We start from the raw sequence: 16,962 nt of genomic DNA on the forward strand, positions 1-16,962 counted from the left end.
GAGTTGTACTGCTTGTGTTGGCTTTGTGTTTTGCTAAGTCAAAACTTACTCTCCCATTTCAGTTGTTCCAATTTTATTTCAAAGTCCTTATTAGGCATTCTGTCTTTTTCTTCTTGTTTCTTCAGTTTGCTGAAAGAAATACCTGAATACTTCATGTTAATGGATTTTGTCCTTCAGTATGCACTGTCCAACAAATAATGCATGGAAAGCAAAACTTTAGCTCCAAACTGGAACATTATAGATCACTACAAAGTTAACTTTTTATCATTCAATGTGTACATTATCTTACCTACTGACATTAGTAGTATACATAAACAGTAAGAAGGAATTAGGATTGTTTTTTTGTTTGGAAAAGGAAAAAAAAACAGCAAAAAACCCTGCTTCTCTCATGAAACAATGAATGTTTCATATAGTAGAGTCTGTGTTCTTTCTCGTAGAATGACCATGTTTTCTCCAAATACTAACCTGAAGAAAAATAATGCATCAAAGTGCAAGACCAGTTTTAAATGGTAGGTAACCTAGCAACTGCCTTAGAGGAGGAACAAATTTAAATAATTTCTATCATAAATATGTTTTGTAACTGCCTCTCTCATAACTTTAGTTAGAAGCATCTATGGAACTGAAACACATTACAATTCACATTACAAATTTGCTATAAAATGACTGTAGCAAGTGATTCAGATCTTAACGTGCAATTCTAATAAGAAAAATAGCTGAAGAAGCAAAGTGAGTTTTAATGATTTCAGATCATATGCCTCATTCATTCCTAAAATTGTGTTGTCTTAAGCCAAATCAAGTTTAGTGTAATGGATTTAAGTAGAGTATACATGAACAGGTTGCCCAGAGAAGTTGTGGTGTGTCCTGTGGAGATATTCAAGACTCGTTTGGACACCTACCTGTGCAACCAATTGTAGGACACCTGCTTTAGCAGGGGTGTTGGACTCAGTCTTTCGAGGCCCCTTCCAGCCTCTGCAATTCTGTGGTGGCACAATTTGATCAGTGGATTCATGTTCACTGTGGACACAAGAGCTAATGTTCTCATGAAGCTGGCATTTTTTTTGTTAATTGATGTGGTATATTACATGGGGATATTACACACATTTTTTCTCTTTCTACTATATAAAGTCATTGTTCTGTGTGGTGCAAACATAAAAATAATGATGTATGCTATTTTTCTTTTTTTCTTAAACTGTTTCTTAAACTTTTAATAGCTGGTGGATAAGTTTCTGTATTCCTTTTGTGCATAGGCAAGCCCTTAGATGAGTACTTCAGATGATTTCATGGTTGATTTACATTATTTTGTGATAGCTTAAGCTACTTAACAATTACAGTTTTGTTTAATAAGCTGTTAAGTAGATGATCAGTGTCATACTTATGTTTAGATATGGAAATCTTTTTCATATTGCTTATTCTCACAGCAAGGTAGTTTGTATTTTTAATTAATTTCACTAGATAATTGTGCAATTTAAGAAGTTAGATTTTTAAAATGTATTTATTTTTGTAAAATGCTATGTTAATTCTTTATTTCATAAATTTGTAGTAGTTGCTGATGGGAGTAATTTAAGTATGGCAATTTTTAATTTGTTCTGATGCTTATTCTGGACTTAGCATAAATTCTCCAAGGAATACGTACCTAAAAATATTTAGAATAACTCTGCAAGTAATATTTATTTCATTATTGAAATGACAACAAACCGGGTTTAGATATCTCAGTGTTTTTCCTCTCTTTCTCCTTTTCCCTTTTTTTTGAAGTACAAATAAAGAATATCCATTGGAAAGTTCTCCTCCAATCAACTATGAGGCAGAAATATCTGTTAGTTGTAAACCAACTAGAATTTGTTGCATTCAGTATTCTGGTATGTATAGTTTTATAAAATGTACTATTGTGTCCTTGTGGAGGCAGAAAAAAAAATTGTGCAACGTTGTTTATAAAAGCTGTGGATTTCCTAGGTAAACTCCATGAAAAATCTGGCATCTGCTGCCTGGTCATCATTTTTTAACTTGCAAAATCACGCAAGCTGCTAATATATGCCAAAGGATTTTAATTCTCCTTTGATTTTCTGTCTTGTTTGCTTTTGGCCCCATTCTATTACTTTTCCACTAGAACTTGAACACTAACACTTTCCTTCACTGAGGAAGTTTAATCTTCTGAGTCATTTACTTGGTGTCATTAGGGTGTGTTAGAAGCTGAAGATCTGTTTCGAAATAATCAGAATACACCTGTTTTTTATGTAAAGGTTATTCAGTATTTAAATATATATCAAAACTATAAAAAACAATTCTTGAATATAATCCACAGAAAGATATATTTTTTAACTGCTTTGGAGAAGCAAGTCATGTCATAGGTTTTGTCATTTCCAGTACAGGTAAATATTATGGGGAAACTGTTTCCTAGGTCAGCAATCAAATGTATCACTGAGTATATAATTATGTCAATGTAAATGCTGCAAACCACACCATATACAAAGTATTTAAAAATGTATATCTTTATAAGTATTTTGGGGACAAGAACAAGTTTCATCTTCAAGAAATAAAAGTAAGCTAAACACAGTCAGTAACTTCTAAAACATACTTAAACCCTAAGTGTTCCCCAGAGACCTGTAAGAAATTTTTTATGGCTCATAAAGGAGATCAGTTGCAGTAATGGTATGTGAGCTTCAAACTTAGCAATCAGCTGTCAAGCTGAAGATGCGTGCTGTCAAAACCTTAGAAAAAAGAGGGAGACTTCTCCAGAAGAGCACCACCCTTCAGCTTAAAGACTATGGGGAATATGGGGCATGCATTTCTTTGAGTATTTTATTCAGAACTAGTTATCTTATTTTTATGAGGAAAATATTTTATATTATTATTTAGTGTGTTTAATTACTGACATCTGGAGGAAAATTCAGCTGAAATATTGCTGGTGAGACAAAATCAAAAGGTAACACTTTGTCAGTTTACAATGCTGGTGTATTTAATAATTAGTAACGTAGAAGATTCCAGAAAACTTTTTTTAGCATATTTTTCTCCTCCATTTTGCATGTGATTTTTTAAAATTCACTTTTAGTAATTGGTTCTCAGAGATTATAAATATGTATCTCTTATCTGTTTCTATTTTGTTTATTTGTTTGGGAAAAAACTGTGGAATTCTGTAACAGCAGAATTTCTTAGTGGAGAGGAATAGATGGCATTGGTGAATCAACGGTAAAGCATGACACATTCCATCACCCTTTCCACGCGTTCTCAGGAGACTTAGGAAGAAGTAGGAAGAAGATACTACTTTTAGAAGATACATTTCACAGTGAACCTAATGACATCCATTGATTTGAATTACGGAATTCTTTCTGCTTTCTTCTTTTTGTTCTACCTCCTTTTTTGTTTATTTGTTTGTTGTTTTTCCCCCATTGGTTTCTGCTTTCATTGTTTTAATAGAAACATTAGGGGAGTTTAACCTGGCAGCATGTGGTCCCTGCTGATAATATGAACAAACAATCCCACTGTGTTTGAATGGTTTTGGGGATTACTTTATGGTGTTGACAAGAAATCTGTAATTTTTAAGGACTAATCCAGAATGACTGCTATGTGCTGATGTATATGGAAAGGGGATGTAACTTTTAAGATGACAATATGAAAAATGAGTTTAAGTCAGGAAACATTTATATTGACTGCTTAAAATTTCTATGCTTAAAATTTGTAGCACTTTTTTGTATAAGGCAAATTTCTGCCACGCAATGAGTAAGTGTTGTGAGACTTTGTCAGGAACAGAAGAAATTAATGGTGTATAAACTCATACTAAATTCTTCAGTATGAGTTTGTGATGATCATGCAAAAAAATGTTAGATGGGAAATGAATACTTAGTCTTAGTTTTGTTATAGTAGCACATGTGATTTTTATGAATAAAAGGATAGCACGTTATTTCCTTGTTGCTTTCAAACATAAATCATCAGAATCTTTTTATAGGGGATGGAAATTACCTGGCCTGTGGGCTGGCTAACAAGACTGTACTGATATTCAACTCTGATCTCACCAATATACGTCATGTTTTTGCAGGTAAATTTATGAATTACATTAGCAAAGAGTAGTATATAATTGAGTTTAACATGAAGTGCCATATTAATAAACAGATTCCACTTACACCACCCTCAAAAGGACAGGAGTGAGAAATGCTTCTGATTCAGGAAGTAGAAGTTAATTCCCTGATGAGTTAAGTTTGTTTGGTAATTTAAAACTTGGTTTTTATTTATTTAGTTTAATTGAGAAATTGAAACAAAAACTATTTTGTTAAAATATCATGGTAGCACTAACACCTGCATTTTGCTGATTATTGAAAACATATTTATAATGCAGAGAAGAGGGAGGATAACAACAACAATTTTTGCTTTAAGCCTACTATTTTCAGGTTTGTTCCCCAGAGCTCTCAGTTAAAGTAGCTGTGCATTCCAGTCAGTGCTGACTGGTCAGGTGCCTATGTTCTGTTGTGAAGTACAGGTGATGTTGATCAGCTTTATGATGGTTACAGCCAGCCTGGGCCCTTCTCAAGAATTCTTTTACAAAACTGGCTGCTGTTCTTCTCAGTGTGCTTCAGGTCTGGAGAACCCTGAGTGAAATTGGTTTTGAAGCTTACTGGCCTCTTGCAAACTAGCTGACATTTTCTTCACTGTTCTTTGGGATACTGGGGACCTGAAGTGCTAAGATTCTTAGGTTTTTTGCATGGTTCTTACTCAAACTTCAGATTTTTTTTTTTTAAAGTCTCTCATGCCTATTTTTTAAAATTTTATGCTTATAATGGTAATTCAAAGCTTCCAAGTGATTTTACAAAACCAAAGCCCTCACATAAAGTTTTGCTTTGAGAGTAAAGTGTATTTACTCAGTACCTATGCAGTTTTTTGCTGAACTTTCTGCTTGTTTTTGTTATTTTGTAACTAAAATATCTTCTTTATAAACCGTTTTGCGTATGTATAGAAGATATTAATTGCTGTGTGTAGCAGAAATGCTAAGTCACAGCTTGAAGCAGTGATTGAGCACCTGGTGGGAAGGCAAGGACAACCCAGGTTAGCTCAGGTGCATGCAATGTACCTGAGTGGCCAGAAGGGGTGGAGCCAGGATCCACTCCTTCCCAGACCTCATTTAAGGGTTGGCAGTGGAGGTGAGAGCATCTTGCTGGAGATCCCTCCCTACCTAAGACTTTCTGAGGGTAAGCAGATTTTTTTTTTTCTTCTTTCCCTTTGTTTTTCTGCACATAGCTGCTGTATTTGAGCCTGTCCTTACTTGCTGCAGCCTAGGGCTCTGCTTTCTTGCTATTGCTGCAGTGTTTGCCATTGCATTATAGTGTTATAGTTGGCCTAAATCTATTAGCCTTTCTCTAATTTAAAATTAAAGTGTTTGATATGGAACTTTAGTTGACTAGAGAGAAAATGTGCGCAAGGGGGCAGTATTAGAACTTTGAATGTTTTATGGTTGAATGAAGTATGTTAATCTTTCTCTAGACAAATTAGGAGTATAATATGGACTGAAGTTTGTTAACTTTAACATATTTTCTTATTTTTCTGATCAGTATCAATATAAATTTAGATGGAATTAATAACTTTAGTTTCTGATGATGTTACTGACTTTTGAAGTTCATTCTTTGTGGTTTTCTAATCATGTTTTTCCTGGTTTGATACTGAAGTGGGGAACTAATCCATGCAGAGGCTTTTTTGCAATTAAGGGGAGACCATAATACTTTAAGTCATGATCTGTAAACAGGCTATTTATTTTTTTAACTAATGGAGTAGTCCTATGGAAGCTGCTGTATTGGCGATTTCATTGTGTTTTTGCAGAAACAGTTCAGCAATAGAAACCCAATGAATGAAATAAAATACTGCAACTTTTGCAAAGTGATTTTCAGAGTACTTTAAATATGTGTCTGGTGAAAAATCAATTCTAATTATCGTATAATGCTCGGACACTTTTCTTTGGATTAATACTATTTTTTTCTTCAAATTGAGTTTCAGAGATGTTTCTTGAAAATGCTACTCCACTGACAAAAAAAAAAACAACCTACAGCTATCTTTGTTTGTGGATAAGTTAGCTTGGTGATTCTTCTGTAACTGCTGATGTTTTGTGTTTCATTAAACAGAAGTTTGATGAAGTCAATACCCACCAGTTACGTTATTTTCTTTTAAAATCTTTGGCGCTTTGCAGCTCTGAAAAATCAGCTTCTAAGCACTGAAAGTGAAGCATTCAAAATGAGGTTCACTTGAAGCCTGATTCAACTTCTGATGGCCTTCAGTGTCCAAGTAACCTTCCTGAGATTGAGTGTTTTTCTTCCATCTGAGCCTTTTTGCAGCAGTACACTTGGTGTGGGCCTATGACAAAAAAAAAGACTTCACAAGGTGTAGGCTTCTAGCTTCAGTTTTGCTGGTTTTCCAAACTTATGTTGTTAGGACTATGCATAGAAAAAGCTATCTGGGATGAAGCAGTCAGGGCAGTTTATCAGAGGAAAATAATATGTGATTATCAACAGGATCAGTGTGGGCTAGATGATGTTTTTTGGGCCTCCTCATGAGCCAAGTACTGTCTAGCAGGTAGATGCAAAGTGCTATATTCTTATATGATGACTGTCCTGTTGGCCATTTGAGCATTGCAGCAGTTCATATGACTTTGGACCTTAATCATCTCAGTTGCTTTTTGAAATATTTGGTAACCGTGTTGTTGTCAGAGTGGAGAAAACAACTATCACTGACAACAAGAGGATGAAACCAGATGAAACTATTCCCTTGATATTCTTATCTGGGTAGTATTATTCAGACTGAATATAGACCTCTTCATATCAGAATGAAGATTTTGCAGACAGTAGAAGCTTCATCCTAAGAATTAGAACTTGATGGTCAAGCTACTGTTTTCTGTAGAGTTCTTTGTTTAATTTTTTTCCCGTGATTTGGAATAATTGTAATCCAATTCAGTGCTAATTTAAATGAGACATTAGCATGAAGTGGAAAAAAAAAATCACTATCACTAGGATTTGTTATTAGTGTTAGCAGCCTTATAACCACTTCATTGATTCTCATTCAGTCTGATGTGGAGGTAATTAAAAAAAAAAAAACAACTTACAAGTTAACAACAGAATACATTTGCAAATCGTTATTTAATATTTGTCTAGCACAGTCTTGTAATTCTAGTTAAGTCAAATATGAATTGCAGAAAGCTGAAGGAAGTTTAGCTAGCTTTTATTCTTTTAAGTTATTAATGTCTTTTGAAGATAAACTTATATTTTTTATAACATTTCCATGTGAGCCCTGCTTGTATGGTATTGATTCTGTTGGTATAAATATATATGGGATTTCAGGTAGAATAGATGGATATTTCTCTGACCTTATTTAATTTTGTGTACTTCAGTTATTTATGAGGGACACTTTTCCTTGGATTTTGGTGGGGAAAAAAAATCAGTGAGTGGTTTACTGTTACCGGTTTTAATCCAACCATTTGAAGCCTGTATTTTAATGTTACGTATAACTGTATTAAAACAATATGATTAACTCTGGAGAAATGTGTAAGTGCAAGAAACAGTTTATGATATTTCCATTATTATTTTTATTAGGTCATGATGGTGCAGTTAATTCTGTTGGCTGGAGTCATGACAAGAAGCTGTTAGTTTCTGCATCGGACGATAGAACTGTAAGGGTCTGGTCAGTCTGCAAGAATGAACCTGTCCTAATTCTGGTAATTAGAAACTCCTGTTAGTTTAGTTCACAGAGGGTGCTACTTTGCACTTCTATCTAATTTCATTTTAAGGGTTCTGTAGGAGGAACATATGTCCTGATCTTCAGAGCTATTGAGTGGTAGCCATTCAAGCTGATACTATGCTCTAGGTGGTCTTCATTACCTTCAAATTAGACTTTTGTCATGACAATCTGTAGAAAAAGGCCTGGTAGCCACATCTAGTGGACATGTCAGGAAGTCTCAATTTTAATGGCTGCTATATTTTCTATTTGCATTGGCTCAGCACTGCTCGACTTCATATAGTCTACTCCACAATTCGCATGGAAGTTTAGACCAGATTGCATTGGGTTCAATTGACTACAGCTACTCTTAACTTTACTGCCAACTAATTTAAGCAAAATGAAAACTTTGATTTGAAATTAATAGGAAGAGCAACTATGTAGTAGGTTAACAGGGAAATTATGCTTTAGCACTAGGTATCTCAGACAAAAGATGTTGAGTATCTTGGAATCCCTTCTTAATAGTATGTCTTGCCTTTCAGGGAAAAGAGATGTTCCGCAGGACTGTAGGCTTTGCACAATTTTATTTTATAGATAGATTTATATTGCTGTGTTGTGGAGCTGAATTTCATCTATTAAGTTTCCATCTAGATGCAACAAAGGATGACCTAAGACGGTGAGTTTAATTCTCATCAGCAGAGCAGTGAAAATACATTAAACTCCTTGTACTGTTTGATCTGAGATTTTTCAGGAGGGATAAAGTGGGATGGAGGGCTGCCTTAGGAACAATATTATGGAAGAAAGAATTGAACAAGCTAATTGCAAAAGTTTCTTTGTTCTGTCATAATGGGGGGGGGGAAGGAATTGTCAGTTTTTATACTGCATGCTTTATTGGGTGTAAATACTGTTTTACTATTAATAAGCTGGGACCTTCTGAACTTTAGTATCTACTTGTTTGCATATTTGTGTGCATCAATATCTTAAGTTATGATTGAATAGCTTCTGCAATTCCTTTTCTTGTAGGAATATTTTTAAATGCATTTTCTTTCAGAGGCTCCAACATGTTGCAAATATTTTCTTCCTATTCTGACAAACAAAAGCAGATTACTTTCATTTTTAAAACTTTCCATCTATTACATGGTGTCTATTCTCTTATTAATCTTGTTTTCCACTTGCTACTTCATTGGTAGTATCCTTCATTCACTTTTTACTAACACTGCTCTATTTGATCATTAACTGGCTCCTATTTTCTGACCTGGAATCAAGTTTTTCTATTAAATCTGTCTGCTATACCTTTTCTGGATATTTGTTCACAGTTGCTGCTAAATTGTCCTTTGTATCTCTTTACTAAGTCTTCCTGTTCTTCATTTGCTCTTGCTGGTTTTCAGCAGTATTTGTGTATAAGATATTTTATAATATCTAAATATATATGTACTTATAAATGTGTGCATGTGTTTAGACATAAGTGTTTTTAAAAAAAACCTTGAAGAGGTTTCTTTGACCACTGTAGGTCTTCAGAAGAAGGGTGGACTGAATTAAGATTACAGCACTGAAGTCTATTAGTTGATTCTGTGAATAGTGTGTATTTAGTATTGAGCCTCATTCATAGATGGGGAATACTGGCCTATTTTCTTGGATGTTTAGCCACTGTTCAGGAAAAACATTTAGCACAGGTTTAAGTACTGTTCTCATAGGAGTACTTTCCTAGATTGAGGAAGTGGATCTTCACTGAAATTTTAAATAGTCCTTAAAAAAAAAACAGGTGTAAAGAAAAGCCAAAATACATCACTACTTTAAAACAGATTTTGAAAACAGGTTTTTCTCCTTATTTGAGAAAGTAAATAATGGATTATGATCTGATTTCACTTTGTAAATTTATCCAAATGTGTACTTAATTGTGGATTTCAGTGATTAGTTTTTACTGTTAATCCAGAAGTACTTGTGATCCTTTAACTTCCATTTCTTGTAGAAATCCTTAATGGAGAGCATTGCTCTGCCCTTTAGTTAGTCATACTCACAATCATAGGAATGAAAATATAGCACATAAACTGGAAATTCAAATTCAGAGGGATACAGTTTCCTGCTTTTCTTTTATAGCATATATGCTACATAAGAAAGATAAAACTAATGGCAGGGGGGGAAGGCAAATAATGAAATAAATTGAAGGTGGAAGTCAGGGAAGATGATTCCTGCTCCTAGTTTTGCTGAAAATCTATTCACAGAGTAGGCTAGTAATTCCAGAAAACTGAGGCGGATCTCCTGTGCTGTTTCTGACTTCAAGATCTATACAGGCAATATTGGAGGAATTTTTTTTTAAAAAGACAAAATAACACCCTGTTCTTTTGTACTCTCCTCTCTTCTGGTTATTTTTTGATTAAGATTTAGTTTAAAATGTTTTCTACTTCTGTTTTCTGGGCTGAGGCCTCCTAGAGGAATGTATCCAGTAAAAGTAAGAAATTCTATAGTGTGGAAGACTGGTGTGAACTATCTTTAATCTAGTTAGTTCAGATGCTAGACGTATTATGGGATATATTGTAGTTGTAGAAGCCAGCTAAGCAATTTTGGAAGGGCTTGGGCACTGATCTTCCATTGTGTTCTGTGTTTCTCCAATTGCTTTGTTAGAAGCATGTAATATCCTGGTTTGAAACTGTTAATGTGTGTAGGGTTGTGCTTATACCAGCGCTTTTGTTACTGTCATGCTTTCAGTACTCCTTGATGGATTAACACAAACTCAAAAATATGCAGTTAGACTTTCCAGGATTTTAGTGCCAGAAGACTGAACATATAATTGTAGACATTACAACAAATCCACAAAGCAGTCTGAGGCCTGATTATATACGTCTATTAAAAAAAAGGTACTGGAGGTTAATTTGCTTTGATGTTTTCTTGTGGCTTCCCTCCAGTTCATTTCCCAGCATTTCTTTTATGAAACACTGTGTAATTCCTTTTGTTTCTCACAACTTTTAATTTGGCCTTCTGAGTCAAGTTTGGAATAATGCTTGAATGGTGCTGATTCAAGGAGAAGCTAGTTCTAATCCCCAGAGCATGCTTCATACTCTTAATTGGAAGAGCAGGATTGTACTATCTGGCTAACCAATGGGTTGTTACTGTATTTCAATGGTAAGATAATACAATGACAAATCTTATCAGTGTTTCTCTGTGCAGAATTTTAAAAACTATTTGTTAGTATTAATTAGCTAAGCATTACAACAACTTATTTAGATGGTTAAATATTGGTTGAGTTTCAAAATTGAAATTGAGAAGTGGAAATAAAGTGTTCTTTATAAATGTCATAGAGGATATTTATTGCAGTTCTGGGAATAGAATACAAATTTCTTGATTTCTACATCTATGATTAATCTCAAAATGTTTCACAACCTAAACAAATTTGTGTTCTTTGAAACTACTAGCCATTGAATTTCCACTGTTACCAACAGTTGTGCCTGCTGTGAAGAATTGCTTTTAAAGCCACTATATCATATGCCTACTATGATGAAATACGAAGTATTCTTAATGTGTTTTTTTTAAAATAAGCTATACCCTTCTCCTGAAAATAACTGTTCTGTAAATGTATTTCCCCCCAGAATGATTATATCCCCAAAATATGTAGGGTATTAGAGATTGCAGAGATAAGACACTTAGACTGTTATCATATTCTAGTGATTGAAGGCATTAGAGGAGGACAGAATTGTAACTGGGATTACATAAAAACAACTGTGATCTTAGTATTGTCAGCTGAGATTATGTACTGTGCATAGAATTGGAGACCTGGAAAAAAAACAAAGTGAGAAGATACTTGGCAGCCCTTTTTGGTTTTCCTTAAGCTTTTTGTTGGCTTGGGATGGGGATGGTGGTGTAGTTTAGACCTGTTAATGTTACAATAGTCACTTGAGTTTTCATGTGATCTGGAATTTTGCCTATGCACACTTCCTGTTCTTAGCTTTCATCTGTGCTGTATTTTCTAGGACTTTGTTTTAGAGTTTTCAAATATCTGAAGACAACTTCACAACTTAGCAATAGGACTAGAGGGGATCATCTCAGGTTGCATTGGGGAGGTTCAGGTTGGATATTAGAAAAAAATTTCTTCTCCAAAAGAGTGGTCAGATGCTGGCACAGGCTGCCAGGGGAGATGGTTGAGTCACCGTCCCTGAAGGTGTTCAAGAAATGTTTAGATGCAGTACTAAGGGACATGGCTTAGTGGGCAAATATTGATTGTAGGTGGGCGATTGAGCTAGATTATCCTGGAGGTCTTTTCCAACCTTGGTGATTCTATGAATTGGCTTTGACAGTGTATTCCTGTTGGAAATACTAAACAAGGGAATTGTTTTTACTAATGGCAGGCTATCAAGTTTATCTATGGAAACTGGCCAGACTGAAGTTCTTAACCTTACTGCATATAATTTTACTTTCATTATTCATTTCTGGCGGGTAAAAAAAAATTGCATCCTTGATATTTCTTTATTTTTTACTGAAAAGCTTTTCCTTTGCATACCTTCACAATTTTATCTTGATAAGCATTACAATTCCTTCTGACCTTTACTGGATTAATTCCTCTGAATTCTTCAAGAAGCCCTTTGTAAGATTTGTAGCAATCTTTTGTGTAAGAAACAGGAAATTATATCAACTGGAAATGTAGATTGTTGAAGCTTCAAGCAAAAGTTCCACCTACATTTTATTCTTGAATTCTGTTCTTACAAATTACAAGTGGGTGACGTTTAAGCTTTTATGTTGTCTGAATTATAATACCTTTCTTCCAGTGGCTGATTACCTACCTTCTGTGTTGGATTTAATTCTTAGCTTATAACTATGTTACTAAAGTAATAAAACCAAATTGTTACATAAAACGTAACCTCTAAGAGTCAAAAACTAGTGTAGAGCGTCCAGCTCAGTGTGACCACAATGCCTGGCTTAATTTTAATTGACTTAAATTCTGAATTGGGTGTGTGTAGTACATCTAGCTGAGTTTGCTGCCTGAAAAAAAAAAAATTGATCTTGCATTTGGGAACTACTTAACTGTTTCAGTGAATCTCTTCCAGTGGGGTAAATTAACCCAGAGGAAGTTTCATGCTGCCTTCGTTGGATTGGTCCTGTTACCTCAGTCAGCTTGTTTAAAGTTAGCTTGGATATCTTTTGCCAAATATGGCAATAAATCAGTTATTCCAAAGTCTAGAACAGTTTATTTTTTATAGTTTGAGTAAATTAGCTCTGTAAACTAGAAAAAATCATCTTGGATTAAATTGCAGACCACAGTTGTTTGAGTTATGCCTTCCCATTGCTGCTGAAGTAGCTTTTATGTCTACCTGGAAGACCTCAGCAGACTGGTATTTGACAATGGCAAAAACAAAGTATTTAAAACCATTTTTCTGCTGGATAGGTCTTGCTGATAAATATACTGCTTTTGCCAAATATTGCATTTTTCCGAACTCTGCACTGGTGGAAACAAACAGTAATTATACCTAAAGTGTGTCACACATAGTCTTCTGTATTGTAATTAAATGCGCTGAGATAGAAATACAGTGCTTAGTTTCTCTGGAATTATTTTAATGCATAAAATGTCTTCAATTAGAATTAAGTATAGAGATTTTGATTTATGGTGATGTGTTGACCATACCTGGCAGCTAGATCTCCCCCACCCTGTTCATCACTCACTCTCCCAGAGTAGAGTGGGGCAGTGAATGAGAAGGGCAAAATTAAGAAAAGTTCAGGGTCAAAAGAAATACAGTCTAATAAGGAAAAAAAAGAAGCAAGTAATACAAAAAGTCATCACCATCTATCACCAGCAGGCTGATGTCCAGCCAGTCTCTGAGCAATGACAACTTTTGAAAATTGCTTTGGACAACTCAGATAAGTTGTTCTGGCTGTGTCCCTTCTTAGCCTCTTGCTGTCCCCCAGCTTACTTGCTATGGGGACAATGTGAGAAACAGAGGAGGCCTTGATGCTGTGACACTCTCCAGGATTAGCAAAACAGTTCTGTGTTATCAATAGTTCACTGTTATGTTATCAACGTTTTAGTCACAAATCTACAACATGATACAGTATGGGCTGCTATGAAGAAAATAAGCTAAGTCTAGTACAGCTATTAACCATTCTGTTTATGTTCCTTAGATCCCTTCCTCTATGGAAACCATGCTCCTTTTACTCAACGTATGCATGCACTTGCCATACTCTTATAAGCATTTCAGCTTGGTCTGAAATAGTATGAAGATTTACTCATTAGTCAGATTTACCTTAGGCCTGAACATACTGAAGTTGGAGGAGGGTTTTCTGCTGACTTTGGATTTTAAGATCAGGTCTGTGTTGGCTATACCAATATTTCTCAGTGAACAGAAATTTCTAATTAGATTGAATTGCAACACAGTGTTGAACTGTCTAATAAAACAACTTCAGGTTTATTTATAGGGGGCTTGAAGCGTCCATAACACCTGCATAGAGTTGGCAGGTGTTCCTTAGGACCTTGAGGAGTCTGTGTGCTGGAAGGCCCAGTTCCTTTGATGTGTGATCAGCCTCCTGTTCCCATCTACAGGGAAATCATCTTTTCCTTACTTGTTTTCTGCTATTTCCTTTCTTATTGTTCCAGTAATTAGCGCATGAAATGCTATAAAGAACTAGTGGCATTTCTGCTTTTTGGTCATAGGCACTTAGAGTATTTTTTCTCTCCACTATTTTCCCTATACAGATGTGATTATTCAAGCATTTCATGTTGATGGAAGATCTGTGTTACATACATAAATATTTGTTTACTTTCATTTAAGCCTGTTGTGTTACCAAGTTGTTTTGTTTGTTTCCTTTTTAATAGGGCTTATCAACAAGTAAAAAGATCTGTGGCTTCAATTTTTAAAGTAGAAGAATACACTTTAGTTTGCTTTGTGATACCAGTGAGATACTACTGGTGGCCATATATCATAACTTCTTTCATTAACACTAGCATTTATTCGATATTTTTTGCAGATACAAACAGAGAAGTATTTGCAAATTGGTACAGAGATTTCCCATGGCTTCAACAGCAGAGATCACCAGCCTTTCAGCAGTAAATGATTTCTACTCTTGTATCCTTTAGCAACTTATTTTCTTCTTGGAGTTTTGTATCTAATGACATGGAAAGAACTTCAGTTAAAGTAATTAGTATTTGATTTTTATTACTACTCTTTTCTATTGGTGTTGAAACCATATTTTTGGGGTATTGAATTTAAGCCTTAGACTTGCATTTTTTTTGTTAGGGCTGTAAGGTTTTTGATTTTGCTTTGTAAGGCACTAAATACAAAAAACCTCTGTCTATTTTTGTTTCTTTAGATCAAATTAACTTTAACACAGAATTTTACAGATATTGTACTTACAGCTGGCAGCAACCGAGCATTGGAAGTTTTTGATCTCAATGCAGGCCGCAGTACAGCCATGATACCAGAAGTTCATACTAGATCAGTGCATCAGATCTGTCAGAACAAGGTATATGTATTACTGAATACTTATAATAGTGGATGTACATCAGGAAAAAAATACAGCCTAAATATATAATCAGCCATAATCATTAGAGTTTGTGTTGGGGATGGACAGAGATGTAATTCTATGTGATAAATCCACAGGCAAGGTCTCATTCATTCTCTAGTGGAAAGCAGGGAGTAGTAATAATGACTGAACAAGCCTGCTAGTGAGGCAGTATGTCTTACACTTAGCCATACTTGGGCCAGATTGTAATACTGCTGTTAGTAGGATTTAACTGTAAACATTCAAAATGTTTGTAATCTTTTAGTCATTTTTATAGCTGTTAACAATTTTCACGTTTTGACTTGCACTTTTAACATGCTGTTTGGGAAATTGAATGCTTTTCTTTACTGATCTGTTGCTGTGTTTGTGTAGATGCTATTTAACATTCACACTGAACTTTGATATGTCAAAATATTTAATGACTAAGAAGAAACGAGTTTAATATTCTTGCATGGGGAAATAAAGAGCCGTAAAATTCTAATGGTTCTTATAACTTATTCTAGCATCCCTCTGTGTTATTTTAACAATTTTGTTTCCAGGTTAATATATTGTTATGAAAGTATTATGCTGGGGGCTATGTGTTCTCCTAATATTCATCTTCTAACATGGAAAAGAGAAGTTAATAATTTGTACATTAAAGAATCATTTTGTATTTGATTTAAATAAAAAAATAGAAAGCAACAATACAAAACAAAGCAAAACCAAAAAACCCAAAGCAATAATAAAATATTTTACATAGCAGCAAATGGCTGTTTTCAGAGTAAACTGTCATTGCCTAAAGTTGTTCTCATGCAGTGTTTAAAGGGCACTGTATATAAATCGTAAAAGGGCTTCTTACAAATAGAGGTAGCTATAAGATCCTTGGCTGTGCAAGCTGAAAAAGAAGGTGAGGAAAAAAGCCCTTGTGGGTTTCTTGACACAAAAGATTATGTAGGAGGAAAGAGTAATTTGGAAGTAAGACAAATATGGTTTTTAATAACTGTATTATCTGACTAGAAGTTTACTGTTCTTAGAAACTGTCAAGCTTGCTTTTTCTGCTATGAAAATTGTCTTCCATTTTAAGTTTTCTTCTGTGAAGTAGCCACAAAATAACCTTTTAACAATTGAAATTTTTTGTTTATTCATTAGTTAAAGCTAAATTACAGAATGTACAGCTTAGTCTATATATAAATCAATCATGTGTTCATCTTAGTAATTCTGTGAGTGTTATGTGGCTTTTTCAGTTTGTCTTACGCAAGTGTTGTATGAAGTTGAATATGTAGTCATCTGGTTTATTCTGGGACTTTAGAAATGAAAAAATTGCTCAGTATTGCAGTAGAGTGGATAACTTCAAAACTTCTCTTTTTAAAAAAAACATCGGAACTTGAAGATTGATTTGAACACTTGGAAACTTTGTTCCTGTACATGTTAGAATGCCTACTGTGTTAGGTTCTGTTGATATTTTCCATTTGGAAAGCCCTTATTTCTGTGGGTTTAAAACAGTTCCTTATTACTACTTCTGTATAACACTTTGTGGGTTTTCCTGTGAGATGTGATCTGGTAAAGCACTTAGAATTGTGCTAACTATTTCAGTGCTATTTGTAACACATATAAACTTCAAGTTTTGGCTTTTCTTTTTGCTTGGTCAGCTGAGTGGGTTCAGGTTATTTAATCAGAAGAAACTTGAAAGGTGTGGACAAATATTCACTTGGGAGAAAAACTATAGGCATGTGGTGTAGCAGAGAAAATTCCTCATTTTGGAGGAAAACTATAGATCAAGGTTCTCTATTTTTTTCAGTTACATAAAATTAATACTTTAGG

General features: G+C 34.6%; 1 protein-coding gene across 12 annotated transcripts in view; it reads left to right on the forward strand.

Moving 5' to 3' along the window:
• Window positions 1–16,962, forward strand: part of WDR27 (WD repeat domain 27) — a 141,904-nt gene that overhangs the window by 17,529 nt on the left and 107,413 nt on the right. For 10 of the 12 annotated variants that reach the window (XR_002437456.1, XM_021392925.1, XM_021392924.1 and 7 more), the window contains exons 14-20: window positions 438–509; window positions 1,753–1,856; window positions 3,941–4,030; window positions 7,560–7,681; window positions 8,223–8,356; window positions 14,629–14,726; window positions 15,002–15,123. Coding sequence is in view for 11 of the 12 variants with exons in the window: in XM_021392925.1 (XP_021248600.1) it covers window positions 438–509; window positions 1,753–1,856; window positions 3,941–4,030; window positions 7,560–7,681; window positions 8,223–8,356; window positions 14,629–14,726; window positions 15,002–15,123 (742 nt within the window). In the remaining variant the exon portion in view is untranslated. Of the gene's footprint in view, window positions 1–437; window positions 510–1,752; window positions 1,857–3,940; window positions 4,031–7,559; window positions 7,682–8,222; window positions 8,357–14,628; window positions 14,727–14,991; window positions 15,124–16,962 lie in introns of those variants that run through there. The other 2 variants (XM_021392921.1, XM_021392931.1) reach the window with 2 other exon arrangements.

The sequence above is a fragment of the Numida meleagris genome, chromosome 3 (assembly GCF_002078875.1).
Source record: "Numida meleagris isolate 19003 breed g44 Domestic line chromosome 3, NumMel1.0, whole genome shotgun sequence".
Classification (NCBI taxonomy): Eukaryota; Metazoa; Chordata; class Aves; order Galliformes; family Numididae; genus Numida; species Numida meleagris.